The sequence below is a fragment of the Lactuca virosa genome, chromosome 8, assembly GCF_052849685.1.
Source record: "Lactuca virosa cultivar CGN04683 chromosome 8, Lactuca_virosa_CGN04683_v6, whole genome shotgun sequence".
Taxonomy (NCBI): Eukaryota; Viridiplantae; Streptophyta; class Magnoliopsida; order Asterales; family Asteraceae; genus Lactuca; species Lactuca virosa.
Genome location: NC_136433.1, coordinates 109,443,245 through 109,460,003, shown reverse-complemented (window position 1 = coordinate 109,460,003; position 16,759 = coordinate 109,443,245). Strand labels below are relative to the sequence as shown.

Genomic DNA, 16,759 nt, shown 5'->3' with positions numbered 1-16,759 from the left:
TTTGTTTTTGTACTCATTAAATACTTATGAATGATTTCTTTAGTTTTTTCTCACGAAATATTACGTGAGAAATTCATTAATGAAGTGTTTGGGCCTTTTGATGCTTATGTCCATCACGATCTCGACTACTTGGTTGCTTAGATCATGTGTTCTGAACGTCATAACTTCTTCATACGATCTCAGATTTTAACGATCTTTATATCCATGCGAATGATCTTTATATCCATGCATTCGTATTTTAGTATAATACAACTTTTATTTAGATTACCTCCATTAAAAAATAATATATTTTTACTTACGATTTTTATATCCATATGTAGAGGCAGATTTAACCTGGTCCCGGTGTTCCACCGACAACAACTGTTTTTTCTGTTCGTAGTGGAAAAAATTTTGATTTTTTTTTCGTTTATAGCTATTTTTCATGTATCAGCAACACATATTTCATCTCGGCAACACCTGCTATGTATTCCTGCGTCAGCCCCTGTCCATACGTTTTTTATGAATGCATGTATGGATGTTTTTTTACAAAATCGTAAGTAAAAATATATTACATTTTAAAGGGAGTAATCTTAATGAAAAAATGAACATGTGGATATAAAGATCGTTAAAATCTGATATCGTATGAAGAAGTTACGACGTTCAGAATACAAAACCCAAGTCAAACCACAAGACGTATGCAACCAAGCAATCGAGATCATGTTGGACATAAACATCACAACCCCAAACAACTCATCAATGATTGTCTCACGTAAGATATCGTGAGAAAAAAAACCTAAATAAATCATTCATAAGTACTGAATGAGTACAAAAAAAAGACTTATTTGAAACAAAAAAATGTTAAGGACTAAATATGTACAAAAATATTAAGGACTAAATGTGTACAAAAAGAAAAATATATTGCCTATTAAGTCATTTTTTCTGGCTAACCTGAAGTAACTGGTCATAAGGATTGAATGTGTACAATTTAACAAGTTAAAGAGGGTAAATGTGGACGAAAAAAAAAACTCAGTGACCAAATATATAAAAATCGAAAAATACATTAACGAGAGACGGGTGCATGAAAATGAAGTAGCAGCATAAACGGGAAACAATTTTCCGTATATTAATGTGACAGATATAATATAATGTTTAATAATCAAAATTTTGATTAGTTTTTCACTTTTTTTTTTAACAGGTGAGAGAAGAGGATAAGGCATTTCTCTCTCTCTCTCTCTCTCTCTCTCTGATATGACCTCATCAACTTTCTCTCTCTAAAAACCTCCCTCTCTTTCTCTCCGTATCCGGTTTTCCTTCATCTTTTGTCTCTGTATAATCTGTATAGAGTTATCTACAGCCCAACCTGTATAAATTAATCCATTTTTCACACCCAATACTTCCGATGTGTGTTGCTTTCGTGAGTAATAGTTGTAGTGATAGTAATCGGATCCAACCCCAAGGGTTTTCTGACTGGATGGGGATCTATAACATTTCGGACTCCACCCAATTCACCGGAGGTAATCCATGGACCAGCAGGCTGCCGGCTGTTAAGGAGGAGGATGATTCATCCAGTTCTTCATCTATCGGCAAGAACAGTGACGCCGGAGGAGGTGATTCCGATGACGAAGTTCAGAGCAAGGATAATGGACCGCTGAACCAGTTAAACGACTTGGAGAAAGTCTTGCCCATCAAGTATGGCTATAATATTCTTCATTCTAATTATCGAAATTGCTAATTAATGCTGAATCTTGCAGATTGGTGTCGGTGATTGTATGTCATTTAGACATGCATGTGCGATTCCAATTGTTTTTACACCTCTTCGGTTAGAATAAATTACTATTTTTTTTTACAATTGAGTTAAGTCTTTGATCATCAAAGTGGTGGAATTAGGTGTTTTTGAAATGAATCGGTTAATAATCTATCTGACAAATGTTACTGAATTCAGGAGGGGGCTATCGTCGTTCTATGCCGGAAAATCAAAATCATATGGAAACCTAGCGGATGCGTCATCAGTTCAATCGATTCAAGACATTGTTAAGCCGGAAGATGCTTACACCCGGAAACGCAAGAACATGATTGCTCATACTGTTTTATTTGAAAAGCTTCGTAAATCCACCACCGATAGTTCTGACACATCAAAGCGACTTGCCAACTTTACCACAACTGGCACCCATGCTCGTTCTCTTCCACCCTTGCCCCCAAACACTACTAATAAATCATCAGATTCCTCATCTCCATCTCCATCTCCATCATCTGTATCTGCATCTCCATCTCCTCGAATGTATTATTTCCCATGGAGATCATTATCTCTCTCAGATTTGCACCATGCTTCGAGTATCACTGACTCGGTGATTAACGAAAAAGACAAGGAGGATGAGCATTAGGTCTAGCTCTGTGAATGAAGATAGAATCTGAAAAATAGTTGTTTCTGCCTTTCTGGTGTAAAGTGTTTATGTTTTTTTTCACAATTTCTGGTCCTGCCCATTGTACTTCTTATAAAAAAAAAAAAAAAAAAAAAAAAAAAAGGATATGGGCATTTCCAGAAATCATAGGATGTTGTTAGATGTAGTCCAAGTCGTGGTGTTAATCAAGATGAAGAAATGTTCAGTTTTTTTTTTTTTTTAAGAAAAATGCCAAAGGTTCACAATTCTTGCCCATGATCCGATCCCCTTTTAGATCTATGATACTATGCAAAGACTGGTTATTACTTACTAGAAAATGAAACACCAATAAGCTAACAAAGTGTCTAACAAATAGGTTTTTGGCTCAATCACATAGATATATTAACTCGCAGTTAAAAAATATTAAAAAAAAAAGAAAAAACCTTGTTAGAAAATGAAAGCGGTGCTACTTCAGAAATATATGTGAAGGAATTATTGTATACAGAAGCCCATTTAGTGATTTATACATGAGTTAATTCTTGATGGTTCACATTTTAGGCCGTGGTTTGAGAGTCTTGAAGAACTGTGTAGTTGTTGTGTACAGGGAAACAAATATTTGGTACTATGGTTGCAACAAGATTTGTCTCGAGTACACTGAGTTCAACACATTCCACAACATTTTCTGTGATATTTTTGTTCTTCCTAACCATAGTCATCAGTTGTTTCCTATTGATATGTCCGAATCAATGCAACCTTCTTTACCTAAATTTCGTACGTTGTACGTCATTGCTAACAAATTTCTGATTGATGTTTAATGTTTTTGGTATTCTGTTCCACAATTTGCTACTACATGTCTACCCATAATATCCGTATTTCCACAAACTCTATCCACAAATCTCTACAAACTATTTATTTATATATTTCGCCTATTATTTTTTTTAACAAACCACAATACATTTTTACCCTTTTTGTAAAGAGTGACATTTATAATAAAAGTAAAGTAAAATTTTGAAGAAAAAAAAACACTTTCACCTTTTTATAAATCTCAAACAAATTTATATTAAATTAAATACCGAGACTTTTTATTATATTTATTGACCAAACATTCTCGATATTGATCTTTTTCACGAAACTATAAATAGAAGTCATATTATTTTAGAGAAAACATGTTCATATTGAATGTGTTCATGAGAATATTTTAATGGTGTGTTTTATCAATTTACATTTTTTCATATGTAAAAGCAACGGATTATAGTAAATATTTAAATAAAAATTATACAAGTGGCGGAGTCTATTTTCGAGTTCGAAGTGAGTCCATGAAAAAAGTTGTCTATGCCAGTATGCCACCTAGCCATGGGGGGGAAATTTGCAGTCTATTTTTTAAGGGGTTGGCTAAATGTATACCCCATTTTACCATTTAGACATCCTATATAATTTTTAAGGTTTTTTTCATGGACTCACTTCATGGACTCACTTCGAACTCGAAAATAGACTCCGCCACTTGTATAAAATCCCAAACAAAATTGACCCCAGAAGAAGATGGTGATGTGTCTATAGGAATGAAATGATGTTGTCAGAGATAGAGAAAGCACATCTCACAAGTTGCAACGTGAGTGCTTGCTTGATCACAACAAAAATATCTAATTTTCTCAAAAAACCGGTTTCTCATTCAAACTCAACCCTAGGCCCTAGCAGATAAAATTGTCTTTGCAGTAAAGATATGAGAATCTATAAATGACTTTTTTACTTTTTTGGGTCTAGTCACTCTAATGACATTCCATATCGACACTAGATCCCAATTTTGTTTAAAATTGAGAATGTGATGTTTGGTATTTAAAAAAAAAAAAAAAAAAAAGAACAAATGAACAAATAGTTGCTAACAAATCCGCTTACGAACTACCGATTACAAGTAATAACATTCACTTTAAGGGATTCAAAAAGACGTCTACAGCTTCAAAATAGACTCAACAAGCTCATATAAAGGTGCAAGCTCACCCTGATCAATCAACCGAAATTCCTACACAATACATACACCATTAATCAATCATACAAACACAAGAAAGATTCTTCTTTCAAACTCATAATCATGTAAGTAGTAATGAATAATGATTGATGACTCACCCATGTGAAGAGGACAAAATGCTTGAAACAGGTATTAAGATGAGCTTCTTCTTTCAAACTCATAATCATCTGAAAATGCGAATGATAGATATGAGCATAAACCCTAAACAACCGCTTGAACACCGTCTTCACCACATCCTGGAAATAGTGAGGAAATGGAGCACCTATAATTATAAAAAACATAACCCAGATCAAATAACAAAAGTATAAAACTATTTGGACTTATATTTGGTAACAATATTGATTATCATTTACCAAGTCTTTGAGGGAATATTGATTCGTTATCAAGTTGAGTTTCGATCCATTCCATTAAATACTCCACGTATTTAGGAGCAGATACTTCTATGGGTTTCTTAATAGTAACTCCATCCGCCCACCTGTACTCATATCTGTAAAAAAAATACAAAAAATAAATGTTAATACTTAATATAACATCTTGAAAAAAAATGAAGGATTAGGCAACGTACTTTGCTCCAGCTGTCATTGTTGGGCATGTTGATGGTGTGCAGAATTCAGTAAGAGTGCCATAAAGGAGATTCACTTGATTAAAGAAATCAACAGCTGCAGAATTATATAACACAATCATATATAAAAAAAAGTTATGGGTAATTCAAAAATCAAGACTCAAGAACATAGAATCATTATTACCATTTATAGCAAGCCACTCATTGAGATCTTCTCCAGGGGGTAGGCGAACAGCTTCACGCAAATTTCCACTACCTAAAGTTGCATCTATGTGTTTTTTAAGCTGTGCACCCTAAATTCACCAAATCGAATGAGTTTGACTTTGACCAAAGGGAATAGATATGGGAAACACTGAGAAAATTTATAAAAGTTTTGTAGGTAACAAACCTTACTTCCTGATGGAGCGCTCTTTTTTGGTCGAAAAGTCTTCTGATTTCTGCAAATACAGAAGGATAAACATTGGTTATATGAGATTGAAGAAGACTAAGCTTACTATTTAGCTAAAAAATACATGTATGATTGAAGTGATCAGATCATGTTTATACAAGTCCAACATATGTATATAAACAAACATGTAAGCCCTTGATCAATCAAGGATTGATCAAACATAAAACATCACCAAAGTTATAAAATTACACCATCAACATCCAGTTTCAGTTTCTCTTGCTATATTCACAATTGACTTCTTGTAACTTCATAACTTATAAGTCATAAGAATTTGTTTTTTTAGAAGGAAACTTGTAGTTAATACATCAAAAAAAAAAAAAAAAAAACTTAAACAACTACTATAAGAACATATTGAAGTTCAAAAACTTCTATTACAGTTCTAGTTTGTGAAATTGATGGCAGCAAGCAGCAGATATACTGTATGAATCTCAGTTCTTTACAGCACAAACACCTCATGCGTGTTTGTGTAATTGTTAGCTTTGAAATTTGTAGGCTAATAACTAATAAGTCACTCTCCTAAAAGATACACTAGGAATTTCCAAAAGAAATATGTACGTTTTCACTTTTTCACTGAATACACCTTAATTGCAATCAAATTGCCTAATATAAATCGAGTTCTAATAATGAATCATACTTATGTTTGTTAATTAATTAAAACTAGACAAAAACAACGTAATTAGTTAGATTTATGTTTGTTAATCTGATTACAATATCTGTTTGAGTATATAAGGAGACGTGAATCTACTGTCATCAATAATTAATGAAGATATATTCAAACTCAAATAAACTCAAATTCAAGCAACCGACAGTTGGATTGATGAAACATACAGCCAACACAACGAATCAATCGTTATCGAAAAATGCAAAAAAGCTGAAAGCGAAATCGAAATACCTGCTGCCGAGGCCAAAGAGACTCATGGCGATTTAGGGTTTCGAGTACGTTTTGTGCGTGTTTGCGTCCCGTGTATATATACATGAAGCAAGAAGAAAGAGGGATGTACCAGGTCGATTTTTTGCCATTGCCATCTTGAGCTTACCTGTCATGGCCGATTCTGCCGCCAACGCCAACCTTTCCATTTTGTAATTTACACTTTCGTCCTTTAACTATTGGATTTCTTCGCTTCCACTCCATAATGAAAGAAAGCGTGAAAGTTGCTAACCCTTTCTTTAGGCATCTTTAACCGACATATTTTTTGTAAAAAAGATATTTCTAAATCTTGTTCTTAATAACCATTTCTTATGTAGTATAATTTAGTGTTATGGTCCTTATGGATATCATTAAAGTTTGATATTATGGTTCGTTAACGTAAAATCTTGTGATAAATTTTAACTTTTTTTTTTTTTTTGGGTTTTTAAAGTTTAAATTTATAGATAGCTAGTTTATTTCGAGTTAGTTTATTATATTTTTATATTTTAAATTTAATATTTTTAAGTATATATTTTTAATAATGTAGTATTTGATATAATATTAATTAATTACAAAAATTGGTATGGTTATATTTCTTTAATGAATAATGATATGACCTCTATAGTTATTTAACAACAAGATGTATGACAAAAAAAACTGTAATGAATATAGGGGTATTTTTTAAGATCTTAAATAAATCAAAAACATATACATATTCAAATGATTTTATGAGAAAAACAGTATAGATTAGAGATGAATCGATATTTATATTATTATTTTTTTGTGGAGAAAAATGATGTTAGAATTGAAGATGATCTTAATAAAACATATAACAACTAACGTTGACAATAACATTGAGTAGGGTCAAGCCAAATAATACAAAGTTTTGGCTTGGATCAAATCTTTGACACCCTAATTGAAGTTAGGGGTGTTTAAAATATCCGAAAAACCGAACCTAAATCCGACAAATTGTATTCATTTTTCAGGTTAATCAAACCAGTCAAACTGTTCATTTTTTTTGTTCAGATGCGATGTATGTTTTTGTCTTGAACAATTAACCTAAAAACGAATTTCTTTTATTTTTGTATTTAGGACGATGAACTTTACAATTAATACCATATTTATTTTTTTATAAGGAATTATCAATTAACATTGCTATTAATTGCTATTAACAATTGTCAATTTAAAGTCACAATTGGACATTTATGCTTTAAATTCACATTTAACATTTATGCTTCATTATAATATATATGACTTTCATGCCTGATATTATGCTCATATTATCATACAAACATATAATTTTAATATCAAAAGAAATTTAAATTAAAGAAACTAAATTTCGTGCACATTTCAAATTATATGGTTGATTGATAACTAAACAACGATCGATAACGATGTTATTTACGGATTTACTTTTTGTAGTTATGATTGATGATGTGTGCTTATACTTTAAACATTGAACTTTTTGGATTATCCATTTGGAAAAGTCATATCAAAGGTTATCCTTATTTTACAAATTAATTATATAGTTTGTTAATTTTAAAATAATTTGTTAATTAATAAATGGTTTATTAGTCTCTATATAAATATGACCGAACCGAAAAACAGATAAATCAAAATTATTAGTCCAAATTTAAATTCAAAAGACTAAAAAACCGTTGTTAACCTCTAAAATGCTACTTTAACGACTTAACTATCCATGAGCACCTAGCAATTGCTTTTGGAAAAAAAGAAAATCGTTAAAACCGTAACTTTTATGCAATTAATTTTTCATCTTATATCATTTGCGATTTATGCTTTTTCACATAAATAAATCTATTCTAATAAATCATGATTCATTATGTTATATGTTAATCTCTTATGAGTTTTGATAGTTGTCTATGGTATTTTTGAAATAAATAATATATACATGTTAATTACTAGGTTTTTTTCATATTTTAAAATTAAAAAGTCACATAGTGCTTTTATATATATATAGGGCCGGTCCTAAGGATTTAAATGTCCAGGACGAGCCGTAAAAAAAGGCCCTTAGGCCCTTACGTGTGATCAATTAAATTATATAAACTGAATTTATTTTAAAACAATGATAAGTTTTAGAAATCTGTTTTTCTCGTGTGAAAGTGCAAATCATAAGTTATTTAGAGCAACAATGCACCCATTACAAATAATGGAATAGAATAATGGAATGGGATATGAGTCATTACACTATGTTCTGATATACAGGTTAAAAAACTATAAAAATATTAATAATTAATAAAGAAAATGAGCCATCCTACCTAATGAAGCAAAGAAGAATGAGAGCCACATTGAACAAGAAAGAGTTCATGAGAGTACATCCCCACCTGGACAGAAGGTTATTTTACTTGATATTCATTCACAAGTCACAATTAAACAAAAAAATAAATAGATAGAAAGGTAATTTTACTTCATTGGATGGATAGTGATAAACCCTAGTCTGAGACTAAGCATCATTGCCCCCAACAATAACTGCAAGCAAAGGTAGAAGCAGAAAAACGCAAAGGTTGCAGTGCCCAAAAGACCTGGTGAAGGAAGGATAATTTGATCAATGTAACAACATTAATGTGTTTCTTCACTCACATATGGAATAGGAATCAAAAATTACCCCCAGATGTCATCCAACTTTCAGGAATGGAGAAAGTGAAGGGTCAATCAATAGATAATAACGTGTGCAACCCAAGCAATTGAAACAATTAACCTAACAAGGGGAACACAATCAATCGGTTCCCAATTTTAATAAATATAAAATTTGATTTTTGATTGTAAAGGAATTAAGAATTACCCAAAGACTCTGAGTAAAAGCTTTGCAAGATAGCCAGAAACATTCATTCTTGTTTCACTGTAAAACGAAAAAAAAATCATATAAACCAAAAGTCAAATCTGAATTATGCAGAAATACCAACCAACAACTTTGAGGTTACCCTTTTCAGGCTTTTCTGATGAGTGATACACATTCATTCGTTCCTAATTCATTAACTCTGATTCAATATCCCTTACATGAGTGATTAGCAATCAATTAACAGAGGGTAAAAGTACTAAAACCCTTACCTGAATTCTGATAAAGCCGCTGAATGTTGAATTGATGATAATCAATCGACAATCGCTCCTGCCTTCTATCGCGTTCTTGGCTTGCGATGCGTGCTTGGATTCTTGCATTCTCAGTACGTCTCATGTTTTCTTGCTGGTCAACAATGTTGACTTGGACATTAGGCCTGATTTCAATATAATATATAAAAAAAAATTGGGCCCCATCAAAAAATGGACCATGTTCCTATGCCCAGTTTGCCCTTGCTCATCACCGGGCCTATATATATATATATATATATATATATATATATATATATATATATATATATATATATATATATATATAATGTAATTAATGTGATTGTAAATTGTAATAAATACGTTTCTTTCTTCCTTATATTAAATCTTAATTTTAATGACAAAATTACTAATAGTTTTCAATCTTCCGGCTCATAACACACATCAATTTGATTCTTGAATTCGAAATTGGCATGTAACCCTCTATCCTTTCCAAAACATCTCAATGTTGCTTATATCGATTTCAATAGGAAATGTTATCAGTCACTCGATTCTTGTCACCCGATTCCTGAGATGTTTCAATCTTACAAATTATTTCCAAAATTCAATTTCAATTATATATATATATATATATATATATATATATATATATATATATATATAACTTCGTATTTATTTCATCATTCATCACATTACCACAATTACTTTGATTGGCTTGGAGAGCGTTTCATCTACAAAATCATCATCAACGATTCAACACAATTATTTAAATTATATCAACAGTTTTTTTAATTAGTATATATTGAATTACTTATTTATTCATCGTATCATTTGTATTTATTTCAAAACATCACTTTTAAAAATGTTTAATGTTTACACATTCATATTTAACTTATTTTAAAATCAATCATCTGTATAGTAAATGAGTCTCACATCTAGTTATTAATATACAACGTTTAACTTATCATATAACGAAAGGTTGTTTTTTTAATACTGATCAAATATCTATTTGTAAACACTCTTAAATGAAATTTATATCTCATATCAATCTTATTTGTATATGATATAGTTATTAATTGTAATAATTATACTTGAAATTTTAAATGTTATTTTTAATCGGTTAACTCATAAACCAATAAAAACATGGATTCCAAACTACATGAAAAATTTTACATCAAAGAAAACGGACAACAAATTGTGTTGTTAATCTTTTCCCATTTGAATGGATATAGAATAAATGATTTATCTTTTTTTTCTTTTGAAGTACTTATATATCTTCCTATTTTTCTTCCTACCCATTTGAAATGATGACAAATATATCAAAATATTATTAATCTTATCCAAATATGACACATGTAATCATTTCATATGAATAGGAAGATAAGTAGAAAGAAATTATAGGAGGACTATAATGGTATCTCTATTTTTACCGAAGAGATACTTATAAAATATATTTAATATTAATTTTATATCATATTTTTTGGAACATTATCAATAAGGTTAAATCTTTTAAAACAGCACACTTTAAATCAAAAAATCTAATGTAGCGACGGATGACCATCCACCTCTGTTGTCCTTGTATTTAAAAAATAAATAAAATTAAATAAATAAATAAAAATTAAAAAAAAAAAGTTCTAAAATATGGTACCCACCATTTCTCGAAGCCATATTTTTGGATTTCATCTTCTCTCAACCACTTCAAAGACAACATCGGACTCTGGATTTTGAAAAGTTTAGGGTGATCCAAATAAGTCGTTTATCGTTTTAATGTTCACGTTCGTACCAAATTAGGTATTATGTAGTTGAATATATAAAATAAAGCTACACCAAAACATAAGAGGTTTTCAAGAACCGGAAAAACATCCTCAAAATAAAGATTTTTAGAAATAAAAAGTTTATTTTGTCATATATTAAAATATATAGAGATTTTTAGAAATAATCATTAGCTCAGAAAAATAAATGATTTCTTCAACAACAACTCAACAAGGATATGTGTTTAACTCTTGGTAGGGGGCTGGAATTTAACTACGATTAGCTGTGTATGATTAGGAAATAGGAACGACCCCAGGCCCCTCTTTGACGCCATGTCACTAACGACTCTCGCTTGCTTTCCATGAGTTAAATTTTAGAATTTAAACCCACATTTTCTTTAACAAATATAAACAAGTTTTCTTTTAACTTTTAGTGGTAAAGAAAATATTTTCATAATAAACTTTTAATAATTTATGTAATATACATACGATCAAATATAATACTCGATCAAAAAACATTAAGTTTTCCTGTTAGTTAGGAAATACTTATATGCAAATGTAAAATTGGACCCGCATAATACAATTAAAAATATAATCGAACGATATGAACCAGATTGTATTTGTATATCGAGAAGATGTTGATTTCTGCAAGTGTGATATACGCTTTCCATAAAACTGAGCCCACCGAAGTCCGAAGGCGATAACACATCCATCCCAACGTGGTGACAAGCAAAGCTGCAGCGACGACAACTTAATTTTTCCAATGTTTTTTTTCCCCGGAGACGATGTGGCATTTTTCTTGCAATCTCTTTTGGACTTTTTTCTTGTGAAATTGGTTTCATCTTGATTTGGACTAATCAACTTACGCTCACTCATAAATTGGTTTTTCGGGCCCGGCAACACGCTATGTTTTTATTTTATTTTTATTATTAAATGTATATGATATGATGTGACTGTATGTGTTTATAATTGTTTATGTAACAAATAAAAAACATTAAATGTAGGTTTTAAATAAAGTAGTTTATTTGGAAAATCTGAAATTGGTTTTAGATTAAATTTCATTCTAAAATTGGTTTTGATGGAAACACATTTTGTTTTATATTTTTTTTGTATGAACGTAATATAATATATTCGGAACACATAATAATTTTTTTATATAAAGATTAGACTAAATTTCAGAATATGGTCAACGTGGTTTGTCGAATATTACAATTTTAATCTTAGATTTCAATTTGTTCATCCCCAGATTTTCAATTGTCGACTAACTTGTTTAGTCTAACTGATGGTTAGGTTTGAGATATCTTTATGGCCATTTTTTCTTCTTTTGTTTCGAATAAACATAACTAGAGAAGGTTCCCCCGCGTTGCGGGGTTGGAAGCCTTTAGTATTTATGATATGTTATCTACTTTATTTTTATTTTTTTCTATGAAAGCAATTTAGGTGAAAAAATAAACCACCATAAAGAAGTATTATCCAATTTACAAAGCATTATCATTTCTCTAACTATGTACATTTACTTCAGATTTTATCTGCAGCAACACATTTGCGAGTCTAGAATCAATATTAACACATTACTCACCCTCTGGATGGTCCTCGTTGTTGCTGTAAATTAAACAAAAATGTACTTTCATTCTACAGGTTAACATGAAAGCAAGTTAGTATATTAGACATTAAAGTAATTTAAAAAAAAAGAACAAAAATTAAGAAATATACCTCCACAAAGAGCACCATAGCCTCTTGAACCGATTGTTTCCTTATTTACTTCTAAAATGTTGGTCCTATTTATCCTTCTTGTAAAATTCCAACCATAAAAAACTTGTAATGATTACATGTCGCCCAATAGTATAAGTGAAAGTACATTGCTGTATAGGAAATAAACCAAAGCATGGTGCTATATTTTATTGATTTATCAAAATAAAATGGAAAGTATACCTTGACAAATAGCATAACAGCCTCGTCATATGAATTTTTCTTTATTTTCTTCTAAGCTAGTGGTCTCATTTATCCCCCTGTAAAAAAAATTCAAACATAAATAAAATAAAGTGGTATTTCTTTCTTTTAACCCAAAGTAAGTGATTGGAGATAAACTTGGTTGGATTGAAAGGTGATGCAGTGTTCATTCAATATGTCAATTATACCCGAATAGAGCTAGTCTCAGAATTCATCCAAATTCAGTAAACTTAAATGTTTATGCTTTCAGTTTCACATATAGATAAAACCACATAGGTTGTTGCAATAGGAAACTGAATTCCAGAGTAGACAAAACCTATAATTAAGAATGGTAAAGTCCAGTTTACTAAGGAAGAGATATAATTAGAATAATAGAATAACATTCGACTGGCAGTTATTACTCTAAGAATTGAAATTTGGAGCCGTTATCAAAATCTCACCCAATACTTACTTTTTGCATCTTTTCCTTGAAAGTAACAAATGCATGTTCTGTGATTACCTTCCTTTTTTTGGCGTAATTCAGGAATTTCCCTCGGGGGCATTTTCAGAATTCTTTCCCTGTTCTTTTCTTTTTCATTGTGCACCGTGCAGTTTTCTTTCTTGATCAATCACTTACTTTAGGTTAGTTAGTGTGAGAGTATGTATGTATGCATGCAGTAGAGGGATGCATACAACAACCTGGAGTTGATGTTCAAAATTAATTACGCAACAAATGAAGAGATTGAATATAATTTAATACTTTAAGGAAACAAAATCAACTTGCATGTATATCAGCACTCTAGTGCAAGAAACCGAGACAAAACAGCAACCATCATCATGATCAAAATGTCAAACAAATATTAAGTCACAAAGAATAGAACACAGGCTCATATAGATTATTCTCTTATACCTTAATTTTCTAGTTATGCTAGCTAGGATTACATCAATCTAGCTTCATATCATGAAGTATAGATAAAGTGAAACAAATCAAACTATCATATATATATATATATATATATATATATATATATATATATATATATATATATATATATATATATATATATATATATTCACATAGTTATGTTGAATAATATGTGTTTGACCTTTTATTATTATATGTCCTTTTACACCCATAGAATGTTTGATCAGTATGAATTTACATCAAATGATATTTCTATTTTTATCTACTAATTTGATTTAATTGAAACATTTGTTTTATTCCATGTCACAAATTACTGCAAATCTGTTGCACAACATTTTTCTTCTTCATTACATTTAATTTTTGGTAATATCCGAATTACCCAAACCCGACCTAAAAAAATTGACATTTTTTGAAATTTAAATGTCAAGTTTTTTAGATATATGTAGTATTTAAGTAATCGCGAACCAAAAAATAATTACAAATGAACAAATATTTTTTTTAAAATAATCGGAAAGTACATTGCTTTTTTCCGAGCTTACCTGGAATAACTTGCGAGGTTGGCAGCTTTTATCACATCTAGTGGAGAAGCCGGGTAGACAAAAACTGAATCGAAATTTTCACCACTGATTTTCTCTATTTCTTCGGTTGTATATGGTTCCTCTTTCAGATGTTCCTGCAATAGTAAAAAAAAAGGTAAATTTGTAACATCCCAAAAATATGACCCATAAATTTTAATTTTTCAATTCGAATAAAAAAATATTCCAAAAGCATTGTTCATATAACTCAGAAAATAAGTATATCAAACATCATAAAAATCAAAGTGTGTCCCAAAAACAGAATCTATATAGTGTGTGCGATGCAGTCAACCCGAGCTCTTACCCATGGAACCGGAAGTACCTGAAACATAAACTAAAAACTGTAAGCACAAAGCTTAGTGAGTTCCCCAAAGTACCACATACCATACATACAAATAAACATATAATGGGCCCCGCCCTATCATCGGGCCCCGCCCGACATCGAGCCCTGCTCGGTAATAGATCGGGCCCCGCCCAACATACATATAACATATATCAAGTAAACACATACACATGCAATAATCACAAAGATACATATCATACAAAGTGGTCATTGGGCCCTAGCCCGGTAAGCATATAAGCACATAACACATATAAGAGTCACGCAGACAGCTAGCATACTAACATAGCATAAACGTGGGCCGGCATTGGTGCCTTCGACCCGCTAAACCCAGTGAGGAAACTCACCTCGAAAAGCTGAATGAAACGAACGATCCCTAGCTGCTGGTCCTACAACTCCCCGAGCTATCAATTGTCAAATAAAAACCAATTAACATTTGGGATCTAAATCATAACCAAAAATCCCTACTTTGAGTAAAAAGACCGTTTTACCCCTAACCTAACTTGGTCCAAGACTGAAGCCCAATTTCACAATCTAATAGGACTAAAAGTCAAATAACCCATCCAAGCCCAAATATGGCCCAATTTCCAATTGGGCCCAATTCCTTCTTATGGGCCTTAGCCCAAGGCCTAATAATATTTTTGGCCCAAAAGTCCCAAAATCAGATGGCCCAACTAAACCCTAACCTTCTAAGCCCAAATCGTGGCCCAAACCTAAAACCCAACATTGAAATGCCATCTGACTGAGTACGCGGGGCGTACTCAGCTTGTACGCTAAGCGTACTGGCTCGAAGGCTTGTACGTTGCGCGTACAGGCTTGTACGCCCAACGTACTCATCTAGATCATCCGACTTCTAGATTTAGCTCTCAACCCGTTAAGACTTCGCCCCAGAATGCAGATCTGACCTCCTTGAGTTGGGTTATCACATAAAGTTGCTAACTTTACGTTCATGCATGGCTATATGAAGCTCTAAAGCTCAACAAGGACTTAATAAGAGACTTAATGAATGCATGAGGCCCTAAACTCTATAAAGTTGGCACCTTTATGACTGACGAGCCCATGATAACCTTAGATCCGAAAGAATAAGTTTTTGGGACGTCCTAATTTCATTATCCACCCAAACCATGGCTAAAAACATAACAATTTAACCCAAAAAGAGATCTAAGCAACTAGTAATCAATATAAGAACTTGATACCTCAAACTCCTTGCAAAATGGGTAGTGGTTCTGGATCCAAGACTTCCTCTCCAAGCTTAGCAATTTCAAGATCTTCTAACTCCTTCACAATGCACAAAATAAACACCAAACTCTCTTCAAAGGCTCAAATGCTTAACAATGGAGGCTACAACTCGATTTAGGGTTTTGGAGGCTTTGGATGCTGGTAAAGAGGCCAGCTCTAGAGAATAAGGTGGCTTATATAGGGTGCAAGACCCTCAATTAGGATTTCATTAAAGTCCACGTACGCCCAGCGTACGAATACATACGCCCAACATACGTGACCTGGGTCCCGACTCGCCAATAACTCAGTACGTTAAGCGTACCAAGTGGTACGCCCAGCGTACTGGCTTTTCAACCAGTACGCTAAGCGTACCAAATGGTACGCCCCGCGTACTACTTCAGGGACCAAAATGCATAATTTCAAAATAGAAGGGTCATAAGGTACATACCAGGGCTCAAGTGTTACAAAATTGCATAAACAGATCTATGTTTTAAGAATATATCTTCAATAATCTTTGAAATTTAGGAGGAAAAATGATTTAGTAATAAAGAGAGGAAATGAGACATTAAATATTAGAAGACGAAATATTTAGTAGTTTTCAACTATGATTATGACAATTACTTGCTATCTTTTTGGTTTGATATAAGTACCATTATAAGAA

General features: G+C 31.7%; 2 protein-coding genes and 2 long non-coding RNA genes across 7 annotated transcripts; 1 reads left to right on the top strand and 3 right to left on the bottom strand.

Annotated features, from left to right (window-relative positions):
* Positions 1–1,154: 1,154 nt before the first annotated feature.
* Positions 1,155–2,623, top strand: LOC145134228 (uncharacterized). 2 transcript variants are annotated; one of them, XM_079069104.1, is made up of 2 exons: positions 1,155–1,668; positions 1,922–2,623. In XM_079069104.1, the coding sequence occupies exons 1-2, from the start codon at positions 1,379–1,381 to the stop codon at positions 2,358–2,360; spliced, it is 729 nt and encodes a 242-aa protein (XP_078925230.1). In that variant the 5' UTR covers positions 1,155–1,378; the 3' UTR covers positions 2,361–2,623. The 2 variants fall into 2 exon arrangements, 1 of the variants encoding a protein (XP_078925230.1); XR_013719017.1 differs by having other exon boundaries at positions 1,531–1,668; positions 1,731–2,059.
* Positions 2,624–4,076: 1,453 nt separating this feature from the next.
* On the bottom strand, positions 4,077–6,446 carry LOC145128589 (MOB kinase activator-like 1A). 2 transcript variants are annotated; one of them, XM_079063400.1, is made up of 7 exons: positions 6,283–6,446; positions 5,331–5,379; positions 5,127–5,235; positions 4,946–5,039; positions 4,734–4,867; positions 4,479–4,642; positions 4,077–4,374 (listed from the first exon to the last, which is right to left on the bottom strand). In XM_079063400.1, the coding sequence occupies exons 1-7, from the start codon at positions 6,306–6,308 to the stop codon at positions 4,303–4,305; spliced, it is 648 nt and encodes a 215-aa protein (XP_078919526.1). In that variant the 5' UTR covers positions 6,309–6,446; the 3' UTR covers positions 4,077–4,302. The 2 variants fall into 2 exon arrangements, with proteins under 2 accessions (XP_078919526.1, XP_078919527.1); XM_079063401.1 differs by having other exon boundaries at positions 5,336–5,379.
* A 6,212-nt stretch (positions 6,447–12,658) lies between these two features.
* On the bottom strand, positions 12,659–13,737 carry LOC145129421 (uncharacterized). The gene is made up of 4 exons (XR_013717483.1): positions 13,561–13,737; positions 13,044–13,120; positions 12,825–12,901; positions 12,659–12,743 (listed from the first exon to the last, which is right to left on the bottom strand). It is a non-coding gene; the product is annotated as an uncharacterized LOC145129421 (long non-coding RNA).
* A 771-nt stretch (positions 13,738–14,508) lies between these two features.
* On the bottom strand, positions 14,509–16,480 carry LOC145128427 (uncharacterized). Of its 2 annotated transcripts, XR_013716894.1 has the most exons (4): positions 16,077–16,480; positions 15,228–15,284; positions 14,845–14,862; positions 14,509–14,638 (listed from the first exon to the last, which is right to left on the bottom strand). It is a non-coding gene; the product is annotated as an uncharacterized LOC145128427 (long non-coding RNA). The 2 variants fall into 2 exon arrangements; XR_013716895.1 differs by lacking the exon at positions 14,845–14,862.
* Between the last annotated feature and the right edge of the window lie 279 nt (positions 16,481–16,759).